Source organism: Rhinichthys klamathensis, unplaced genomic scaffold (genome assembly GCF_029890125.1).
Source record: "Rhinichthys klamathensis goyatoka isolate OS25496 unplaced genomic scaffold, OSU_Roscu_1.1 h1tg000015l_1, whole genome shotgun sequence".
NCBI classification, from domain to species: Eukaryota; Metazoa; Chordata; class Actinopteri; order Cypriniformes; family Leuciscidae; genus Rhinichthys; species Rhinichthys klamathensis.
The window spans coordinates 1,622,253-1,646,689 of record NW_026606567.1 but is presented as its reverse complement, the minus strand read 5'-3'; the positions used below and the strand labels follow the sequence as shown (position 1 = coordinate 1,646,689).

Below are 24,437 nucleotides of genomic sequence, written 5' to 3'. Positions count from 1 at the left end.
TATGGAAGAATGGCTTGAGCAAGTGAAGTTTAACGTTTTGGTCACGTATGTATTCCCGGATGCCTTTCCTTCAACAGAGCTATCAGTGGAACTTGTAGCAGGTCCCTTTTGGACTGATATTCGGTCTGAATATAAACACATCCAGCTGTTTATCTTAGCATGGGTCAGTAGTGTTACAGATGGCTTTGGTGTCTGAGCTAAAGCAGTCTCCTCAACTTATCTCTACATGGACACAGGAACCTGAGGCATCTGTCCAGCTTTGACGTGCTTATGTCTTTGCATTTCTCCTCAATACACAATGCCAAATTCTGGATATTTATCGATCCATCCCCAGAAGGGTTTACTGATTGTAGGGTTTCATACTCGGATCTCATCATCCTCATCTTCCATGAAGGAGGAGAAGGCTGGTTCATTGTCTGGGTTGCAGGTGTTGTCGGTAATGCCAATATCTTCCTCGTAAGGCTCACTGGTTGTTTTCTCCTCCATGGCGGCTGAGCCGGAGCTGGAATTGGAGCAGCTGTCGAGGTGATGCAGATGTTTGTGGTGTGGTTCTGGGGTGCTGGTGCCTTCGCTCTGGATCTCCAAGTCGACAGAGCTGGGAGCCCTCATGGGACCCTCATCGTGAGCAACTAAGCCCTCTGGCTCCTCTTCTTTCACAGCAACCTCCCTCATTTCCTCATCCATATCCACTTCTCCCTGGTTGCAGGGCAGAGGAGAAGCATGTCCCTCACTGCTCTTGCCTTCCTCAAACCCCTGATCATCGTCTTCCTTCTCCATGACCCCCAGGATTTCCCCCAGCATCGAGGGCCCAAGGTCAACATGGAATGACATTACAGATTCAGCCTTCTTCATTCCTCCCCCGTTGTAGGATGGATAAGGGCGCAGGTCCGTCAACACACCGAAGTGCTTCTCATGGAGCTCCAGGTCCAATGCGTTAGCAGAGGCCCCATTGGAGGGGCTGGATGTCAAGCTCTTAAGCTCCCTACTGTCAATATCGTGTTCATCTTCATTGTTCAGAAAGGGCAAGGACATGGCATTCTTCACAAAGGTAGGTGACCCACTGGGAGGAAGGAGGGTATTGTCTTGCTGGTCTACTCTAGTGACGGACTGAGAGCGCTTGCTGCTCCGGAAGGTACGAGACAGCAGTCCTGGTTTCGGAGAGCGAGGATAGGTGTGTCCCTCTTGGGATGGCTCTCCGGATCGAGTGCTGAGGAAAGAGGTGTCCCCGAAAGCTTCCCCACTGCGCCCGACATGCATGGTGTGCCGAAAGTCACCCAACGGAGCGCTGATCATCTCTGTAGTAAGGTCCATACGAGAGCGCCGTTTGGTCTGAGACCCCGCTACTAGCTGCTTTAAGATAGGCATCTTGGTTTGTACAACTCACAAATCTAGTCCTACAATTGCATTTGACTGCTGGTGATGTGGTTTCACAAATCAGCGGTTTTCTTTTAAAGAGTCCTAAAAGGTTCCTGGTTAAACCAGATTCTGCTCAGGCCGACTCTGTCCAGTCTTGATGGCTGCCACTTCATCTGTCAGACAGGAGATAATCTGTAATTGGGAACAAACAAGATCAAAATTAAATTTCATAGTTAACTGGAGATGACATCTTGACTCGAAGCAAAACCACAGTGCAAAGCTAAGAAGTTGAGTTAATTATAACTCGGTGTTGTTTGACTTTCTGGGTGCAAGATCAATACGGTCAGAAGAAATTGGAAGTCCAGGCAGAACGCAGGCAGTTCCAGGATGTCTTATCAATGCGTCTGGCCAGAATACCAGCCGAAGCTGCAGTGTCATTCTTTTCCCCGCGCTAGTCTGCAGAAGTGCTTTTGGCATTCAAATGAGGTAAGGGTCAGGATTCTTGCGGTCAGGCAGACTTTCAATCATCAATAAGATAAGCAGAGACTGCTGAAAGAACTTAGCAGAGAGTTTAACTACTTGGTGAAATACTTACGGTGTCAATAGTAATATCCTTATAGGGTGGATTTTATGAAACCTGCTACAAACCATATTTTACCCCAAAATAATCAAAAAGAAAACATTTATATAAAGATAATACAGCATGTTTTTGGAATCATTCTGATTTTAATTTTCATTACAATTAAGCACATTTCCCTCTCTAAAATTCTCAATTTGGTAAATAAATTATTGTATAATACACAAGTAAAAGGACAACATCGCAGATAGAGACCAGCTGCCAATGATACTAGTAGAACGCAAAATATCTCAAACACCATTGCTCTGCAGTACAGATAAGACCGATAAGACTCTCTGTCAAGTGACAGTGACTTCCTGTGTAATTAGCCATGACTGTATCAGAGACAGAGGAACATGGTTAGCCATGACCCTATTGATGGCTCGGAGGTAACAATACTCGACTCTAAAATTAACCTCTATGCTCTGAACTAAGTAGCTCAACAGGGACAACCACAATAATATCAAATTAAGCACAAACACATTTACACACAGACAAGCAAGTACAAGCCTCCAACTCAAAACACCACAACAAGGTCTGACGCTCTTAAACAAACCTCACTTTGAATGAATAAAATGCTTACCCTCACCGGAGAGTCCTGTGGCATAATTCCCAGGTCTGTAAATTAACACTAACGGTGAGAGACAGGCCAAATGCTTGGCAGGCAACAAGTTTTTCCTGTCACTGATCTGCTGTAATATTCATGAAGTCTTTGCTTTGAAACCGAACAGCAGCAAGAGTAAAATTCTCTGAGGTGCCCAACCAACTCATGACCTCTTTCTGGCTCAGTCTTCCTCTACCAGCTTTGTCTGCACTTCCTGATAATGTCCATACCTGCCTGTGTCTCTATAGCAACCCCCTCACACACAGATGTTAGTGTTTCCTGTCAGCATGCTTTTTTCTTCTTCTTCTGGCACCAACCAAAATGTTTATTTCACTCTATGCAGTTCACTGATTAAAATGCATCTGCATAAATGGCTGAATTAAAAACCTAAAATATCCACAATGATTTTGTGAATTATGCAGAAAATCATTGACTAGAATAGAATTATATCTCTCTTTGGTATTAAAGATTAATTATACAGCAAAAAAAAAAAAAAAAAAAATTAACATGCCCTGTCCCAGAAACACTGAATATCAGAACTCACTGTTTAAATAACAGATAATGAGCATCTTCTATTGTGTCTTCTGTTAGAGACGGACTGAATACATGCAGCCAGCACCTCCCTGAAGGCAAGAGAGAGTAAGGATAAGACTCAGCCAATCAGTGATGGCGTCCTGCGGCTCTACGCCACACACACACACACACCTGTTTCCATGACTTCATTTCATGATGATGAGCCCACCTGAAAACAAAGCAAGCCCTTGCACAGCCTCCAAAATGATGCCCAGGGAAGCACTATATATTGGTGACAATATCAGTGTTGTTTCTACTGTGCACGAATGAGGCTTTGATACCTTATTTAACTTAATTACATTTAGCCATTTAACAGACACTTTTATCTAAAGTGTCTTAAGCAAGAGCCATGGCATGTTGCCAAGTTTGTTGAGTAAGCTAGAGTAGTACAGAAGCTAGAGCAGAAATACAAATGAAATGAGTGAATAAAGCATGTAAATCATAAAAAAAATCTTATGGAAACTTCTACATCTTAAAAAAACAGAAAATGTATAGATTTATCATACACAATACCATTCAGAAGTTTGATGTTGAAAGAAGTCTCTTCTGTTCACCAAGGCTACAGTACATTCATTTGATCATAGATACAGTAAAAATAGTAATATAAAAAATATTTTTCTATGTTAATATACTGTCAAATGTAATTTATTCATGTGATTCAAAGCTGAATTTTCAGCATCATTACTCCACTCTTCAGTGTCACATGATCCTTCAGAAATCATTCTAATATGATTTGATTCTCAAGAAGCATTTCTTATCATTATCAATGTTGAAAACAGTTGTGCTGCTAAAAATATTAATGAATATAAAAAGGTCAAAAGTTTTTTGAAACAATTACAAATTCTTACTGTATTTTGTGATCAATGCATCCTTGTTGAATAAAAGTGTTAATTAAAAATAAAAAAGTCTCACTGACCCTAGTGTAAGGACAATCCAGAGGTGGAAAGTAACGAATTACATTTACTCGCGTAACGTAATTGAGTAGTTTTTTTGTGTACTTCTACTTTTTTAAGTAGTTTTTAAAATCTGTACTTTTACTTTTACTTAAGTATGTTTTCTTTGAAGTATTGTACTTCGCTACATTTGAAATCATATCCGTTACTGAGTAAAAAATAATAAAAGAAAAAAAACACACTCCGGAAACTACTGCATTGATTGAAGGGCGGGAGAACAAACGCGCAAAAAAGGTGACGCAGAACCAGCTGAAGCTGAAACCGAAGCGCCAAGCGAATTATGGCCAGTTTGAAAATACTTTGTAGAAAAAAAGCGTGGTTGTCCTCGAGGATAGATATCCAATTTGCAAAAAATGTGGACGCAAAGTGGCTGCAAAAGGAGGATATAGGACACCATCCCTCCTGCAGATAAAGGTATGTCCCGATTTACGTGATGCAGAGGGAACCCCGGAATCCAGTCATGAAAATGAAATTTACATAACGCAGATCGATGTCACGTAAAACACGCAAAATAATGGATGGATGAATACATGGAAAGTAGAACTGTGCAATAAATCCAATCGCGACATGGTCTGTGAATATTTAAGCTTAGCACAAAAATACTGCATGTAAATATAACCCTATTTGTTCTGCTGAGCTGCGCAGCTTTGTCTACTACATACTAAAGTACGCGTGACATTCAGAGTCTCACAAACAATTTGAGGATATGAATACATGAACATTTCCAGAGCTGCTAAGAGAACGCCTAATGAGCAATTTCATAATTTTATTTGAGATAAACCATTGTCAAATACACTTTGAAACACTTTTTTACACTTTTGGTCTTCACTACAACCCGTCAAAATAAAAGTTTGGTTTTACTAGGAGAAATTAGGACAGAAATATATTACTATTATAGGCATACAATAGAACGTAGCCTACTTCTCTAAATAATAATAATAACATCAATAATAATACATTTTATTTAAACATTATTTAAAGGAATATATTTTTTGTCCATGGTTTAATTTAGTAAATCTGTCTTTGCAGCGCTTCCCCCAAAAATAAAAGGACACCATTTTAAATTTACATTTGATTACAACCGTTTTTGATAATATATTTGGATTAAATAATAAAAAGAAACATTAATTTTCTGAATAAAATACATTTCATAGGGCAATTTTTCTTAAACATTTTCTTAAATTATTAATGTTAAAAATAAGTTGTTAATCTAATTCATTATCAATGATCAAATTTAATTGATTAGACATGTTTTATTGAAATTTTAATAAACAAAACAAACAAATGGTTTCAAGTTTGTTATAATAAAATTTTTTGGTTACAACCAAAAAAAAAATCCTGTTTTCATTAAAGGGGCACTTCACCTCTGGGAAGATGAATGTGTATTTAAAATGGGTCTGGGTCATTTATGTAGAAGAAATGAGCACGGTAATTCGAAAATACTACAGGTTTTCTACTGATACAAAGCTTAATGCTAAATCCTGAAGTGACCCTTTAATTTAACTGTCATTTAACTGAAAGAATAATAATAATAATAATACCCATAATTTAATAATACAGTTTATTTATTTATTAATTGATTAATACTGTAAACCGTGATATTTTCTGAGACATTATCATACTGTGAAAATCTCATACCATTACAACCCTACACGGGGGATTCCCCCAGACCACCCCCGCTGTTAAAAAAGTTACTCAGTAACTTTTACTCTGAGTAAATTTTAAATGAGCTACTTTTTACTTTTACTTGAGTAGATTTTTAGGCCAGTACTTTTACTTGTACTTAAGTACAATTTAATTGAAGTAGTAGTACTTTTACTTGAGTAGAATATTTTATTACTCTATCCACCTCTGGGACAATCATATCAGTTTCTGTCAGGACCACTATTGTCAATACGATTGACAAGTAGCATACAGTTAGGATTAGCGATATGGTTCTGTTCTGGGCAAGAACTCCCTGCGCGTCCATGTAGCCGAGCATGGATAAGAGCAGCAATAACCCCCCTTAGGGTTAACAGAACAGAACCAACATGAATGTATTGCAGATATCATTAATTCATTTTAATGTACAACAAAATTAGAGAATTTTAGTTTGATTCAGAGGGAATCAGAATGCCAAATCCTGGTAATTAGCTCCTGAGAAACCTGATAGCTATTGATAATACTGACAAGCTTATATGTATACAGTGATAGACGTCGTATTCCTATAGGCAGACGTGGCTGACTAACTTGACCTGCCCGAACTGATGCTACGCTTCATTTTTGGTTATATCGATCATAACAAAAATACTACATAATTAGCTGACATAACGTTTGTTTTCTGATCCGAATACATAAGTACAGGTAAATGTGTGCTAGTTATAGTAGGTTAACACTTACCACTTGCGCGTTAGTTCAGACCACTGCCATGCAACTGGTTAACTTCTGCTTAAAGTTGCAGTTTTATGCAGTCAGAACCCCCCAAAAAACTTTTTTTTTTTTTTTTTGCCTTAAACATAATGATTATCATTTCCCAAAAGGGGAGGGAACTGTTTTTCCCCCACTAATTTGAAAATGCCCTAAAAAGAATTTTCAGAATTGTATTAATAGAAAAATGGAAGTGTAATAATGATACAAACAAATTACTTCTCATAAAAATGGCACAAACAGAAGCTCAAAGAGAGGACAGCGAGCAATCAATATGCAAAATTATTCAGTTAGTGACACAAATTTCAATGCAGAACAACAGTTCACAGCATTCTGGACAATGACAGCAGTGTTTATATGACGTGTTTCTACTGGGTGGCATGAGCTGGAAGAAAAACAAGCAGTAGATGAAAGATGTAAAGCCCTAAATCCCTTAGACACACAGTTCCGTTGCATTTCTGTCCTGTCCCACATACAGTACACCAAGGCCCCAAACATAGTCTTCGCAAGTATGTGAACACGCGCTTCTAGCTAAGCAAACTCCATTTTGTGCATTATTAGGTTACAACTCTATTGCCACCTTGAGCATTGAACATTTTTATTACAACAGTTGTAAAAATTCACATTATGTACAGTATTGCACTTTTTCATGCACTGGCCACTTGGTCTGCATTTGTTTCTGGCACAGTCATTCTATAAAGACACACTGCAATCTGTATCTAAATCCCTCTCAAAAGTGCCCCACTATTAGCGGATATTGCGGGAAAGGCTAACAACCTTTGGTTAATAGTGGTCCATGTGCATCTCTGGACCAGTTTATCAAGCAAGCGCTTCTGGTAAGATGGAGCTTTATTTATAGACGTGCAAATATGAAGACCGGGGAGCATGGGAAGGCAGCGTGGGAAACAACAGGCCCCTGAAGGGGTGAGTGACTTTCCAAATACCCTTTCACAACGTCTATGATAGCAAAACAGTTTGTAGGGAGCAGTTTGGACTTCCTCTGTACAGACTAAACACACCTCCCTCGCTCCCACTACCCGCTCCTCCTTTTCTACATCCCTGCGACCCTATACATACTAATCTCTGACCCCCGTGTGAGTTCAAGAGGTTTAGCAAATCTCATAGAAAAACATAGACACACACACACATATAATGCATTTCGGGTGCCTCTAGTTTCAAAAAGCATCTCTGAGGGAGCCACAAATCCTGATTTTGAAATCATAATCCAGAGATTGTTTAAGTACTGAATCTCAAAACTTTTTCATCCACGTAACATGAGTGAACTTAAGTGTGTATTTCTGCCCCACTAGCAGCAAAACAGAAATGCAAAAATAATTGTCTACAAACAATTTATAATATTAGTGACCGAATATTATATTGTATTATCTGTTTGTGCAGATAAAGTATCGTACATAATGTAACGTAACATAACAACGTAACAAAGTAGGGTCGTATGTAACGTAACATAACGTAACATAACGTAACAACGTAACATAACGTAACGTAACAAAGTAGGGTTGTACGTAACATAACGTAACATAACATAACGTAACGTAACGTAACATAACATAACATAATGTAACAACATAACGTAACGTAACGTAACATAACGTAACAAAGTAGGGTTGTACGTAACATAAAGTAGGGTCGTACATAACATAACGTAACATAACGTAACAAAGTAGGGTTGTACGTAACATAACGTAACGTAAAATAACATAACGTAACATAAAGTAGGGTCGTACGTAACAACGTAACATAAAGTCGGGTCGTACATAACATAACGTAACATAACGTAACAAAGTAGGGTCGTACGTAACATAGCACAACATAACGTACACTGCCCAGCCCAAAAAAAAGTTGCTGTTTGGATTTAAGGCAAACGATTAAGCGTCTATGACTGGATCATTATTGCAGTGATTTTGATGATGTTTCTAGCATGTTATATATATATATACATATATGTTATATGGCCATTATGTGTCTTCCTACATGGTTGTTTAAGAAATGAAAAGCTACACACTCCATCAATTAATTGTTAGAAGAACTGTTGCCAAACAAATAACACCCTGGGCGTTAGGGGTGGTTAAAAAAATCGATTATTGATTAATCGCGAGTATCTTATGGACGATTATGAATCGATTATTACATTTTCAAAAATCGATTTTTTATTATTTAAAAAAAAAATTGCGTTATTATTATTGCCGCATCGCTGGATCTAGAGAGAAGCCGTCGTCGAGGAAGCGACAAGACAGCGCCTGAAGTAGCCGGCCGTCTTCGCCACCTTCAGCCATCCGTGCGAGCTACGCTATCCGGCGACGGATCCTTTCTTGCAAAACTTACTGTCTAAAAGAGCAGCGAGCGTCTTTTTCAAGATGCCTTGCACTTCCTGCGGCGCGTGCAGAGCCCCGCACAGCGACGGAGACCGCCATGTGATCTGCGCTCTCTGCCTGGGCCAGGAACACGCAGCTCTTGCCCTCAGGGGTTTGTGAGCTCAGCGACGCACTTCCGATGTCGACCCTGCGGGCTGCACTGCCGTCGTTTTCTGATGCAAATGCTCGCCGGAATGACTCCCTCGAGCGTCTATCTCTCCTTCTCCGCCCCCTCTCCCGGACTCGCAGCCGCCGGCTCCCGCCCGCGCTGCCGCCGCCTCAGGGGACGAGGCGCTTGATATGGATGAGGACGCGCTGCTGACAGCTGTTCTAACCGCATATAATGCAAACATTTTTTTGCATTATAAACTTTTTATTTACCTTGACATGTTTCGACTGCAACCTGCAGTCTTCCTCCACCTGAACAACACCTTGTCTTTCTAGAAGAAAATTGTCCAATTTCTACAGTATGTTGGTTCTGATCTACTTCCTTAAGGAAATAAGCCTTTCATTTATTTGTTATTGTTTCGTTCAACTTGATGAGTCACAACACAATGTGATGTACCGTAATTCCTCAAATAAAGACCGGTATTCAAATAAATGCCGGGCCTCTGATAGTGGCCGGGGGCGTGGTCAACGCGGACAAATAAAGGGCGGTCTCAAATTAAGGCCGGGGAAAAATTAGTGTACACTCAAAGACAGACTCGCTCAGCGGTTGTCATATCACAACTATTCAGTGTTTTTAACCACATGTTTATTTTAGGTTTCAGACATTTAAATAGATATGATTTATAGCAAAACAATACATTTACAGTTTGTAAAATACACAATGGTGTCTATGGAAGCATTAATAACAATCCATTCAAATATATTTGGCGACGTGTTTTATTCATATCAGATACACAGTGTAAGTAACTATAAAGTTTACTCTATTCTTCTCCCAGTTCACCGGCCACTTACTTTCATGTATTTCGGGAGAAACTGAAGAATTCACTTCACGCGCTGTAACGTAACAAATCCAACAGGAATCTCCGAACTGCGGTGCCCATCTCACGTTACAGATCAAGATCATTTATAAAGGGTTTTAAACGACAAAACAAACTCACTGACACGGATTTGAGAGTCAGAATAGAAGATAGTTGATGACATGGTAAGCAAGTTTGTTAATATTTAGAAATAAAAGCGCTACATCTGTCATACAGCGCTATTTTGGCTGTGGTGAACACGTGCCAAGCATGACGCGTCACCATGGAAACTTGGCTGGCGGGCGGGCGGGCGGGGATCGCGAATTAGAAATAAAGGCCTGCCTCTAATAAAAGCCTGCTTCAAATAAAAGCCGGCTACCATCTGCAGTTCAGGTAAATAAAGGCCCCGGTCTTTATTTGAGGAATTACGGTATTCATTTCTGTGTTCTACAGAACATAAGCTACATACAAATAATTCTGAAGTTATAACTACACGACACAGAAAGTGCTTTTTGAGTTGTTGTTACTCAATAAAAGAGTTAAGTAATTCAGCAGCTGACTTTTTTTAATACTGCAATCACTTTGTAGTGTTTTTTCGTTTACTGTTGTGAAATGGAAAATCAATAATCGCTAATCGAGAATCGTTAATAATCGAAAATCGACTGTAATCGAATCGGGACTTCAATAATCGTAATCGAATCGAATCGGGAAATCAGACAGATTAACCACCCCTACTGGGCGTCGGACCACCTTTAGTGGTGCAGAAATGACACACTTCACCTTTAAACATGAAGACTGGGTTAATTGGTCTCATTTAATGACGACGTTAAGACACTGAAACATCCCGTTTAAGGCTGAAGCACACTGGCATGTCACATGCACTTCTCTGGTCCTCGCAGTGGACGAACAGTAAGCTCGCTCTTTCTGAACAAGAGTCTCTCTGTGAATCAAACAAAAGTGCTGAGTGCATCCTAGCACTCAGACAGTGAATGATCTGCTGTTGATCTGTGGGAGTTTTTCTTTGCCTGTCTGAGCAGGAGCCTCAGTAGCTGCGTTCTTTTATTATATACGACTCAACCATAAATAATTTATGTGTTCTGCTCAATACCAGAGTCCTAAAATCATCAAAAAGAAAGACTACAGCTGAGGCAGAAAAAGACGCCTTCCATTAATTCAATTATAATGTTAAAATGCTGTGAAAAGCCTGCAACTTGAAAGAGTTATTTACTTTTGACTCACCTTGCTGCAGCAAACTGAATTAACTGAAAGCCACGGAGTTCATAAATTATTGAGTGAATAGATTTCTAGAACAAAGTAATGATTCCTACTAGACATAAATCTGCCAGCAGCGGTGTGATGTGATGAGGTGTGTGCACCAGCTGGGACAGAGCCGTCTGACTAGGTCCATTAGGAGCCAGTGACCTGTATGGAGGTCCCCATGACCCCATGGCCGCACAGACAGAGACCCATATGGCGCAATCCAACTTACATTACGACAGATCTTTAAACAGCAGGGCACAGCAAGACTGGTAAAGAAACGAATGGCTACACTTATTTTCAGGTGTCCTTGTTACAGTGTGATTTTACAATTAATTACAGAGTAAGTTAATTAATAACACTTACTATAAGGTTAGGGTTCGGTTCAGTTAGTTGCTTGCAATTATGCAAATGTAGTGTTACTACTATAGTAAGTACATGTGTAACGTATGAGAAAGACATGTAATAAATGCCTATTTGCACCAAGAACAAAATGAAAATCAAGGTTGTGATTGGTTGTTATTAGCCGTTTCCATCCACCTTTTTTAATGTGCATTTTGAGATTTAAAAAAATGCTGGATGGAAATGCCAAGATGAGCATAAATTCAAAAAATGCGCATAAAAAACGCAAGCGCTCAATTAGAGGTGGATCCATTTTTTATCTGATTGGACGACATGAACAAACTGGATGGAAACACATTTACTGAATAAATCCCTCGATGCGCAACAAAGAAAAAACTGAGGCTGTGATTGGATAACTGGACTAACCAGCGGACCAATCGCATCGCAGATTTGGTTTAATTCCCTCCCAGAAGCGTCTCACGCGATTGCGTTCACAAACAACAGCATCCAAATAAAAGATAACATGTCAGTGTTTATTGCATTTTGTTTATGCGCTCTGAGGAGCAAGTCATTTGTGATAGAGGAAAAAAAGAGCCACAGTTTCTTCCTCGATTGCAGCAACTTCCATTTTTAATCACAGATATTCCACGCCATTTTTTCTCAGGAAGTGACGATTTTGTTCTCTTGAACACGAGATGGAAACGCTGCTTCATTCACAAATGTTTTAAGCGATATTACAATTTTGTGCGTGAAGTTAAATTTTCAAGTTTGAATGAAAACATAGCTTTTGTTACCTAAAACCATTACATTTTATTTTTGTTAATTGAAAAATCTTAAGTAAAATAAGACACAAATATAAAAATGAAACTAACTGGCAACTAACTGAAATAATCTAATAAATTTGAAGTAGGCCTACTAAAATTACCAAAAATAAAGCTAAATAGAAATATTAGAAAAAAACGAATGACAAAAGCCCATACAATTACTAAAACGTAAATTAAAATTTGCTAAAAAAATAATTTGCTGCAAAATGTATACCTTGAATACAAAGCCAAATTGGATAAAAGCATCCATCAAAGAAAAAAGTAAAAAACCACCTGTCAAAAACAAATTACGCTTGCTTTAAAGCAATATAGCCTAGAATTCACCAGACATTTAAGTGGACAAAAAATAAACTAAACTAATTTGGTGCTGTTCTAGTGCCCTGTGATGTGAACAAGCCTTTAAAGAGAGTGTAAAAAAAAGCGACGTCTCTTTTTATAGCAGCATGACCACGTGAAGTGTCAACCACTCGTGAAACATCTTACATCTGCTTTACCAGAAATAGGCGAACTATTTGATTTGGAGAGCAGACACTGACCAGAGCCGATTCAATTACCCATAATGCACCTCTCTGTGGCAGAGTGACTAAGCACCCACAGCATCTCCCCAGCCCATTTGTCCTCACAGATGCCGATAACCCTAAAAAAACGAATCACGGCAGCTCTGGAAAGCCAGCTAATCTAGTACTGCTGCTCAAACGGACCTCAGATAATGCTAAGCCTGCTATTCTTTGTGGAAGTTGCATGCAGAAAGGATGAGGGGATGGGTAAGTAAATATTATTCACTTGAGATAAGATAATCTTCACAGCATGGTTCATCGTTAACCTCTCTTCCTCCTGTCACACCTTCCAGGTGTCGTTTGCATTTGCTCACAAAGGCTATTGGGCTGAACGTGGCACACCTCTCATACAGAGGAGAGGAAGCGTGACAATAGACAGGAGGATGGGTCTTTCAAACAGATCAGGCAAAAGATTCAAGCAGCTGTTATTCTGGGGTGTCAATATCTTGATTGCTTTGTGGTGATTTAGATGGAGCAAACATTCTTGGTTCCAACTAAAAATGGTGTATCACCTTGCATTATGATTGTGGCCCGGTCAGAATAAAAGATGTCAGCTGTAGTTATATCATGGTTGTGACTGGGGGAGAACAGCAAGAGTGAGGAGACTTCAGCACAGAACTCGACTGAATGTCTTTCTGCTGAGGAAATGGGTGCAATGATTTAACCATACAAGATTTTATCTAGGCTTTGAGAACGAGGGCAGTTGTCACTCCATTTATGAAGTTATACTGGTTGTAAATGCTGTACAACATATTTAACATTTAATTATGAATAGTATGTAAGGAACCACTCAAAATGATAAATCAAATGAATTTGCAAAGTAATTGCAAATTATTAAAGCATCATGTTGCATTTTGGTACTTAAAATTAAAATAATTTACTTACTATTTAATCCTAAAGCTTTTTTCTTTTATATATTGGAATTAGTTATACATTTCATATATATTGTCTAACTCTATAATTAAAATATATATTTTTTATATTGTATATTTTTTATTTGTAAGCTTTTTGACTATGACTGTGTGGTCCATACACCTTGCAGAATCTGTCAAATGTTAATTATTTAAAAAAAATAAGATGAATATAAAATAAGATAAATACAACATATAAAAATGTATTTTAAAAAAATAGGATAAAACAAGAAGATAAATATAAGATAAATACAAAATATAAAAATAAAATAAAAAAGATAAATACAAAATATACAGTATATACACTCACCGGCCACTTTATTAGGTACACCTGTCCAACTGCTCGTTAACACTTAATTTCTAAGCAGCCAATCACATGGCGGCAACTCAGTGCATTTAGGCATGTAGACATGGTCAAGACAATCTCCTGCAGTTCAAACCGAGCATCAGTATGGGGAAGAAAGGTGATTTGAGTGACTTTGAACGTGGCATGATTGTTGGTGCCAGAAGGGCTGGTCTGAGTATTTCAGAAACTGCTAATCTACTGGGATTTTCACGCACAACCATCTCTAGGGTTTACAGAGAATGGTCCGAAAAAGAAAAAACATCCAGTGAGCGGCAGTTCTGTGGGCGGAAATGCCTTGTTGATGCCAGAGGTCAGAGGAGAATGGCCAGACTGGTTCGAGCTGATAGAAGGGCAACAGTGACTCAAATAACCACCCGTTACAACCAAGGTGGGCAGAAGAGCATCTCTGAACGCACAGTACGTCGAACTTTGAGGCAGATGGGCTACAACAGCAGAAGACCCCACCGGGTACCACTCATCTCCACTACAAATAGGAAAAAGAGGCTACAATTTGCAAGAGCTCACCAAAATTGGACAGTTGAAGACTGGAAAAATGTTGCCTGGTCTGATGAGTCTTGATTTCTGTTGAGACATTCAGATGGTAGAGTCAGAACTTGGCGTAAACAGAATGAGAACATGGATCCATCATGCCTTGTTACCACTGAGCAGGCTGGTGGTGGTGGTGTAATGGTGTGGGGGATGTTTTCTTGGCACACTTTAGGCCCCTTAGTGCCAATTGGGCATCGTTTAAATGTCACGGCCTACCTGAGCATTGTTTCTGACCATGTCCATCCCTTTATGGCCACCATGTACCCATCCTCTGATGGCTACTTCCAGCAGGATAATGCACCATGGCACAAAGCTCGAATCATTTCAAATTGGTTTTCTTGAACATGACAATGAGTTCACTGTACTAAAATGGCCTCCACAGTCACCAGATCTCAATCCAATAGAGCATCTTTGGGATGTGGTGGAACGGGAGATTCGCATCATGGATGTGCAGCCGACAAATCTGCGGCAACTGTGTGATGCCATCATGTCAATATGGACCAAACTCCCTGAGGAATGCTTCCAGCACCTTGTTGAATCTATGCCACGAAGAATTGAGGCAGTTCTGAAGGCAAAAGGGGGTCCAACCCGTTACTAGCATGGGGTACCTAATAAAGTGGCCGGTGAGTGTATATGTGTGTGTGTGTGTGTGTGTGTGTTTATATTTATAATTTCTTTATATTTTTATTTTTAATTTATAAATATTTTTATTTATATTTATTTGTTTTAATGGTTAATTTATTTGAACATTTATTTATATTATATTTCCTCTTTATTTATTACAAAAAAAATCTCATTTTTACTTACATTATTTTTTACATTTTACATCATCTCTTTACATTTTTTATACTTATTTTTAGATTTACTTCCATTGTACAATCTTTTTTATGGACGTTGTTTTTGAGCAAAGAACAATAAAGCCATGTACAGGATTATTCACACAGTAGAAATGTTGGCCCTTACACACACAAATCCATTGTTATTGGCGGGAATAATCACGTCAGCCCATCTATATTCATTCTGCTCCAAAGTAAAATATTTTCAAAGCTGCATATTATTTACAGAGGACAATCCACTGCTCCCAAAACACTGGTGATGTCGACTCGACGCCAGACAGAGGACAGTGAGACAAACACATGGCTAACACAACAACTGACTGTAAGAACTGTATCCTCATGAAGCCGGTCTGTCTGCCATGAACTACTCACTTACAGAGGAAGTGACCATCTGAGCAGCTTGTAAAGAGACAACCACAGTTTGTTTTGTATTTATGTGCAGTTTCTGGGTGGGTTTATATAAAAAAAATAAACGATACCACAACAACAGACCATGGGGAAAAAAAGAATTCAAATAATGATGCGTCAGTCTCCAACAATGAAAACATTTCTCTACTACTGATTATTTCACAAACAAACAAACTGCAGCGCACGCTTATAATAAACAGAACTTTATTGTCCATTGGTGTGGACACAAATATGGTGTCGTTATAGTTATTGTTTTTGGTTTGAACAGGCCTTATGTCATCTTAAAACGACACTTACTAAACTAAAAGTACTTTGTTAAACTTTAGGACTCGAGAGTAAAACAATGCATGAATATTGACTTAACCAATAAACAGCCTTAAAAAGCAGTACATCAAGTCTGGACTGTCAAGTGAAATACGGTTTATTCCTGGTGCAACAACACAGACAGAATGATGTGAATTAAGATCGAGTTTGTAAACTGGGGTTTTTGGATAGGAAGGGCAGAGTTTCCACTCCCTCTCATCCCAACAAAATCCACTCCCTGCCCTTCCGCAGGAGCGTAAACACGACACAAACTTAACCCCCATCACACTAAACAAGCAAACAGCACAGCAGGCCTCTGTAAACGTGACTGTTATTGCTGCTCAAGTGATGTTTACGATGGACTTCATGTATTAGACCATTTCCAACGGTTTCCGTACAGATTTCATTTTAAGGAGAGAACCTTTATTTGTAATGAGAGTCTATTCCACCTAAAGGCAGGTGTGAACATTACAACCACTCTCATCCTCACCAGGTGTGATGTGACTGCAGGGTCAAGAAACGGCAACAATCTTTAAAAACACACGGTCTGCAGTCATGAAACAGTGATGGGATCCATGAAAGGCGTTGTTTTAAATAGCTGAGATGCCGTGTTGACACTGTTTTTTGCTTTTGTGTTGACGTGTTATGGAAAAAAAGAAAAGAGAATGAGTGACAAAGCCAGACATAGACATTACTTCCAGGGAAAGTTGCATTGTGTAACAACAAAGAAATGGCTCTATAGCTACCTATAGTGACAATGCACCTTTCTCTGCCATCAAATATTCTGCTATTGAATAAAATTTACCTATGGCTAAGCCACGCCCCCTCCACTCACTCGGACAAACAGTCAATATTCGGTGACAGGCGCTGTCACAGTAGGAGACATTTCACAAGAGGCAATTGATGATTTTTGGAGACAGAAAGATTATATATCATCTCAAAGTCACCAAAAGGGCCTTAACTATGCATTGGAGGGTTATATTAATAATTTTATTGTTGAGAAGGTCGATAAAAAGCTTCAGCTACAGGCAAAAATGTACAGGTCAGTGTAAACGTGATAAACCGCATCTCGTTGCCATCACCATCTCAGACAACAAGATAGAGGATCAGCATTGTTCATGCACTGCAGTATTTACATGAATCATTCAGCACAACATTGCTAACATTTGTTTCCTCGGTTATTTACAGATACGTTAATGAAGCTAAGTGACATAATGTACAATGCAGCTAGAAGCTAACGTTAACGTTTTCTAATGTTAGGCTAACGTTAGCCTAACGTTACGTTAGAGATGTTAAAGATAACGTTCAAATAAGTTGTTGACTTAGAACAGATGTAGACATCCTTGTTTAATTCTTGTTTAATTTATCCACGTTTAGTTGGTGTTGTGGTCTAAGTTACCGCATAACTTAATCCAGAGGAGACACCGGCAGAAACTTATCTCGGTTGAAATGTGGCTTGGGAAAGGGTAAGAAATACACACCGTCGCCCTGCCTCTCGGGATACCTAGTGTTGGAGTTGCATGTACCCCATGCACACCGTTTGACCATTTTAAACTGAAAATGACAAGAAAAAACATATAAAAACGAAGGAAAACTGACTAACTACAATGCATTTCAATGGACGTAGAAGCAGAGAATGTCCGAGTGTATTGGGTTAGCTATGCGCACTGTGATTGGCTCATCGCGTTTGGGGGCGTAGCTTAGCCATAGGTCAATTGACATGAAAGATGAAAACAGTGTTACAAAATGTTTTCAAAGTGATTTCTTATTGGTCCATGTCTCTAATACAGTCATTCTTTACCAGGAGGACAGAGCTGACTAGGGAGCCTCAAGAACTTTAAATTTATTTTTCATACTGAAAACATTTCGGTAGGGGTCTTTCGGTTCGGTACACACGTTTACCAAATGAATATGGTGTTGTTTTACCGGCTGCATGTGCGGAACGTCATTTCAAACTCCGATTTCCCCCACTAGGATGGGAAATAAATATACTTTGTTGCAAACTTCTCTGAAAAATAAGGAAGGACTGCTGCCAGATAAGTGCATGATCCAAATTGCCTTAAACATGAGAGGTGCTTTATATTAAGCACTTCAAACTAAATCATAAACCTACATGGCTTGTCCTACCGTCATATACGTGTGTTGTTTAATGTGTTTGAGATGCGTTTTCCACAGTGCAAAACTTGCATCTTACTGTTACTTGGCTATAATTGCTTCAAATCCACGCAAGTATTTCAATTTTGCAATAAAGGATTATCCTGAAAGCAAATGATATAACAGATTCACCATTTCTCAAAATGAAAAAGCGAAATGCAAACTCGGAATATTACGCAAACCTGCAATGATTAAATGTTAAATTACGCAAATATACTTTATGTATTTAATCTCACTTTATTAACCAATGTCTTTGCTGCTGACCTTCAATGATCCAATTCAACCATATTCAACCAATCACAAATGACTGGAAAAAACATAACTTGATTGGTTAAAAACAGCGGGAAGAAACTTTAGCTGAATTGGCAGTGGATCAGAGAGCAATCGTGGGTTTGGACGAGGCTGAATCCACATACCCTGCCCACTGTATCATGTCAAATAAATCTCATGTGATATATCCTTCTGCAATTGGTTCCATCAAGTATACTATTTCTACCTAATTTTATTCCTGTTAGCGTCTGTATTTGTATGATTTCATGCAACATACTGCCGGCTCTTTTAGGCATTTTTCACTTGACATTGCTTTCACTGCCCTGTTCTGGGGAAAAATACAGTATATGTGGAATTTCCTGGAACGTGAAAAGGCTGGACACACATTGAGCCACACAGACATACAGAACTGTGGAGGTCGAGGAGATGCTCACACACAGCACTCTATCAGAGAGAAATAACAATGTCAAAAACATACTGGGATCTTCTTTATAATATCACCCTTTTGACACCTGTTCTTATTTTACCATTAGGAAATACACAGAAACAGAATACATGCTCAAAAACACTCTTCAGTCCACAAAAAACAGGGGGTTGTGAACTAGAAAATCATAAACTGAATCAATTATCAATAGGGTCATTCCGTGTCAACTCAACCAGAGTTCCCTGGCTGAAATTTTTAATTTTGTTAATATATTTTCTGAAGAAAGACAAATATAAATGGTAATGAAAGCCAAAACATTAAATGCAGAAATGTATTGAATTTAATGAATAGTTCTTCCAGTGTTTAGTCATCGGACTCTCGCTCGGATTGGTATGGTAAAATCGACATCATTGTTCGTTACTGTGTTTAGATTATGGTGTAGGAAGCCTCAGGACAAGAAGAGCTGACTTATGGCAATGGGCGTTTTTGTTTACGACACGCGGCAGACCAGCCACAACAGACTGAGCCGTCTGGCCAATCAGAGCAGAGTAGCTCGCGGAACGGGGGGATTTAGAGAGATTGATTCATCTGACGAGTCGTTTGAGAATCATTGAAAATGTGGTGATGTGTAGATGTATTTTATGAGAAAATTAAACAGTTTTTTGACCTTGATGCATATGAGACTCCAAAACAACATTAGGAAACTTTAAAATACCATCATAGGGCCACTTTTAATTCCATGTCAAATCAAATTTCAGAAACTTCCTTGGCTCAAATTTGTGATTTTGTTATTTATTTATTTATTCTGAAGACAGACAAACACAAATAGTGATGAGGCCAAATTATTATTTGTCATAAACGTATATTTACTGAGTAATCCACTATTTTGTCGAGCGGGTCAAAATGACAATTTTCCTTTGAGATTTGGAGCCAAAATACAGGGTAAACATTACTTTAGAAAGATGGCAGCATCATTATTTTATTTTTACAGTTTGGTTGGTCTATTAGTTAAAGCGGATTACTTTATGCCATTATATGCCAACGGTGACAGTTAACGAAATGGAGGGAAAAACGATTTTTTTGTGTTTTTTTTTGCCACTAGTTTGCATGCCTGTAACTAAAGAAGTATTAAATATATCTTAATATCCTTTTAGATTTTGGTTTTTAATAAACATTTCTTTTGGTGTCTTCGTTTTAAAGGCCCAATATGGTTCAATCCTAGAGATATGGAGATCTTAATGCGGCTCCATGAGTAAATTGGTCAATTGTACACATTTTCAATGGTCAAAAACCTCACTTTGCATACAGCTGATACATTTCTCTTTTTAAAGAACATGCCTATATGTTATGCAAATGTTTTGAAAGGAAACAAGATACATTTCAACATTATGAGTTCTTCAGGCATTCCTCTTTAAAGGAGAAAAGTATCAGCCGTAAGTAAAGTGGCCCGCATTTGGTTTTTGACCACTGAAAATGTGTAGAATTTAACAATTTACTCGTGGAGCCAAATTGAGATCTCCATATCTGTGCGAGTGAACCGTGTAGGGTGAAATATACCAAAAGAAAGGTTTGTTAAGAACCGAAATCTAAAATGATGTTAAGGTTATCTTTTATACTTCTTGAGTTACAGGCATGCAAACGTATAGGGGAAAAACACACAAATAGCTTTTTCCAATTTTGGACCTGTCACCGTTTTGGACCTGTCACCGTTGGCATATAATGCAACAGGGATTGCTTAAGTCAATAGCTTTTACTAATAGCCCTACCAATCTCTGAGTAAAAATAAAATGATGCTGCCATCTTTCTAAAGTAAGTTTCTCTCACCTGTAATTTAGCTCCAAATCGAAGATGAAAATTGTCAAACCGTAGCCGGGGAAGTTTCCAAAAACTTGGTTGATCTGACACAGAATGATCCATTAGGTTTTTAAAAATATAATGACTAAAAAGGGCGTTGCGAAACAATGAGCTGAAGATGTGCATGCAGTTAAACCCACTGACAAAAGTCAAAATATTCAAGTGCAAATGAGAAAGTGACTTCCAGAGGCAAATACACACTGCTAATTCTGACAAGAATGCAGGTGAAAATGATATCTTTCTCCTTAACGTTTTTGTAAATGAGGAAGAGATCTTCTCAACATCACAATGTTGAGAAGTATCAAATATCAAACAAATATCAAGATAAGCGGAAAACATTTCAAGTAGACTAACAAAGAGAGTAGCGAGTACATAAAGTTGTACATCTGCTTTCTGGCGGTCTGTTTACTGTGGTGGAGTGATGAACGAGAAAATGGGAAACACATTAACCCGAGTACCAGGATGACCAGCAGGTGCTGAACTTCTGTAACTAAACAAACACGAGGACCGTTTATCAACTGGTGGACACACGTGTGTAAACAGACCTTCAGATGCACTTGAGTGTTGCTCCATCTGCCATCGCCAAAGTCAAACATGAATTCATACGGTGATTAGGCTCCTTAAAATCATTTACCATAACAGTTATCATCAACAAACTACAGCTATTGTGGTTATTGTTACTAATGTGAAAGATGAATATGGGATCTCCTTCAGTAGCACAGAAAGATTTCCGAATTTTTCTTTCATTTATACATTTATCAATTTTATTACATAAAAATCTGAATATCAAATGATTAAAATGGCGTCTTTAAACAAATGATTCTAGTGCTTTTCTCAGAACTGACTTTTAACTAGCTTTTAACCAATTTATTTTAAGTGGACATATGAAGTACTCGCTATAAGAAAAATATATATATTGAGTGTACTTCATGACATTAACTATTAACATGATACATAAGGGGTTGTTTACACCACACAACGTGTTTCTTTATGAAGTGACATCGCCAACTACTGGCCAGGCATTAATAATACAGCGGTTTTAGTCGTTTTCGTGGATCCGTGTGAACGGGGATCTTTTTTCACAACGGTGTCGTCTATATGCGGTTTTAGTACATCATTGTCATAGCACAAGTGCATGGGCAACATCCAAAATAAAAGTTTGTGTTTTCATAATATGTGTTTGTGTACTGTGTATAATGATTTTGTATATATTTAAATACACACACATGCATGTATATTTAAGAAAAATGTGTTATTTAAATCTAAAATATTTATATGTAGTATAAATTATGTATAAATATAGCCTATATACACATGCAAATATGTCTTAAATATATACATGCATATGTGTATTTATATACAAAATAATTAGGCTATAAACAGTAGGCCTACACACAAAACAAACTTTTATTTTTGGATGTTGCCCATGCACTAATATATATAGCTTATATGCATGTATATATATATATATATATATATATATATATATATATATATATATATATATATATATATATATATATATATATAAATTTCATCCTTTCGTGCATAGTGTTTTAAACCATAGCTTAATCTTTTAATTTAAGAAATCTGTATTATAATGTAGGTCAGGAGGACATTCAAGTGCATCCATTGCCATGGGCACCATAGCCAATCTCATTGCACTGGATCTCCCTTTGTGACAGACCTCACACTGGCAGTGTCTCAGTTCCGTTTCTAAACCTGCATTCAATTCACAACAAAGAAATGTTATGTGTTGCACATGCTGTCCACCAATTAGCCTACATATTACACCGGCAATATTTCATACCAGTCATGCACATGGACATCATCATCACAGTGACCGAGAAGCGACCGTGTCACACACGTTGCTCAGTCAATGTTGATATAGCACATTTGAGCTCACATTTGTGGGTGCAAAATCAATAAGAGCGTTTGACTCGTGAGTGTTGCGTGAAACGCACGAGCACATAAAGAACAATGATCCAGCTGACCATGTGCAGCAGTGATGATGATGATGATGATGAATCCTCAGAGAAATAAACAATGAACGCACAGAAAGCGCTTCTATCAGCGGAAAGGATATACTTTTATGCAAATGCATGGAGATGTGTAAGCTTAATTATATATTTTGAACAGAACCATGAATTCCAAAAATGAAACAGCTTTCGAGAGACCCTCCCTTATTCGACCATGGCTTTGAAGACTGATGGAGGCTAGCCTATAGTGCGGACTAATGAATAGCTTTCAAAAACTTTGACCAAACCCAGTACCACCTAATAAATAAATGCAATATTTGATTGTTATTATTAGGTAGGCTACTTAGCTAAATTTACGCTCACGCGAGTGTTAAAATAAACGCTATGCATGCATGTTTTAATTGTGTGAAATATCCCACTATCCATAAAATAGGGTTAAAACTTACTGTATTTAATGCCGTGCTCCATACACTGTGCAGCTTATGATTTCATCCAGAGCGTGGTTTGCTGTTTGAGCTAAATATTTCCTCGTGCTCCTGTCTGTTGTTTATTTATAGGTAATACATGTATCTCTCAGTTGTGACAATACACAAGCTCTGAGTCCACAGACAGCCGCCCGCATCCTTCCTGTATCAAGCTCTGCTGTAAACGCATCTCTCTGTGCAATAATTCATTTGACTCCGCCCTTTCTTTTCACGGACACGCCCCCTATTAAAATGAGAGACGCCCCTTTACACGCTGCTCTTAAAGACACAGCGCAATTAATGCATCTAGCGTGGTGACTTGCTGTTTTGTCACTTAATGCCGCGTTCCAGGCAACCTGTAACCCGTGTTTTTCCAACCTTATACCCGTGAAAGTGCACTGGAACTGCAGTCAAACCCGTGACTTCCCACCCGTGAACTCGTACTAGATCGATGTACTCCCAGTTACAAGCTCTGACGTCACATAGCCCACGAAACCATACAAAACAACAATGGTTTGAAAATTGAATGTGAGCTATGCTTTTTTTTATTTTTTTATCTTATTTTTTTGTCTTGATTGTTTATATTTTGTTATTATTTGTATGTTACCTTTTCTGTAATAAAAAAATAAAAAAAACACAACAATGGTTTGTTTACATATAGCTACCACAATTCCTTGCGCTCAGGTAGTTTGGCGTGACTGGTCTGGAACGCTACAAAGTGGTGAGTCGTGGTTTGAAGTCGTGATTTATGTGCTCAAAAACCTGCCTGGAACGCAGCATTATGCCGCGTTCCAGGCAACCAACCTGTGTTTTTCCAACTCGTAACTGGGAGTACGAGTTTTTCCAACTCGTAAACTCACAAAATTCGGAGAACTTCAAGAAACCTCAAGAACACATCCGGGTTTATTTCAACCTAAAATCAAAGAAAGAAATACAAAATTAAAAGCCTTTTTTTATTATTTACGTGTAGGCTAAATTGCTCTCCTCTTTGATCAGAGTAGAAAATGAAATAAAATAATATAGGCTATTACAGTTCAGGGAATCTAATGAAAACTAAAATCAAGAATTTCTTTTTTTTAATGTTGGTGAAATGTGACCACAACCTGGACATGTT

The 24,437-nt window shown here is 38.3% G+C and overlaps 1 protein-coding gene across 4 annotated transcripts; it reads right to left on the bottom strand.

The window, feature by feature from the left end:
* Positions 1 to 14: 14 nt before the first annotated feature.
* Positions 15 to 23,495, bottom strand: cdc42ep4a (CDC42 effector protein (Rho GTPase binding) 4a). Of its 4 annotated transcripts, XM_056272484.1 has the most exons (3): positions 2,556 to 2,804; positions 1,952 to 1,993; positions 15 to 1,548 (listed from the first exon to the last, which is right to left on the bottom strand). In XM_056272484.1, the coding sequence occupies exon 3, from the start codon at positions 1,363 to 1,365 to the stop codon at positions 358 to 360; it is 1,008 nt and encodes a 335-aa protein (XP_056128459.1). In that variant the 5' UTR covers positions 1,366 to 1,548; positions 1,952 to 1,993; positions 2,556 to 2,804; the 3' UTR covers positions 15 to 357. The 4 variants fall into 4 exon arrangements, with proteins under 4 accessions (XP_056128459.1, XP_056128447.1, XP_056128466.1 ...); XM_056272472.1 differs by lacking the exons at positions 1,952 to 1,993; positions 2,556 to 2,804 and adding an exon at positions 23,306 to 23,495; XM_056272491.1 differs by lacking the exon at positions 1,952 to 1,993.
* Positions 23,496 to 24,437: the final 942 nt, after the last annotated feature.

What these genes read in the sequence shown, in the direction of transcription:
- cdc42ep4a (XM_056272472.1), bottom strand. Translation starts at nt 1,365, where the DNA reads ATGCCTATCTTAAAGCAGCTAGTAGCGGGGTCTCAGACCAAACGGCGC.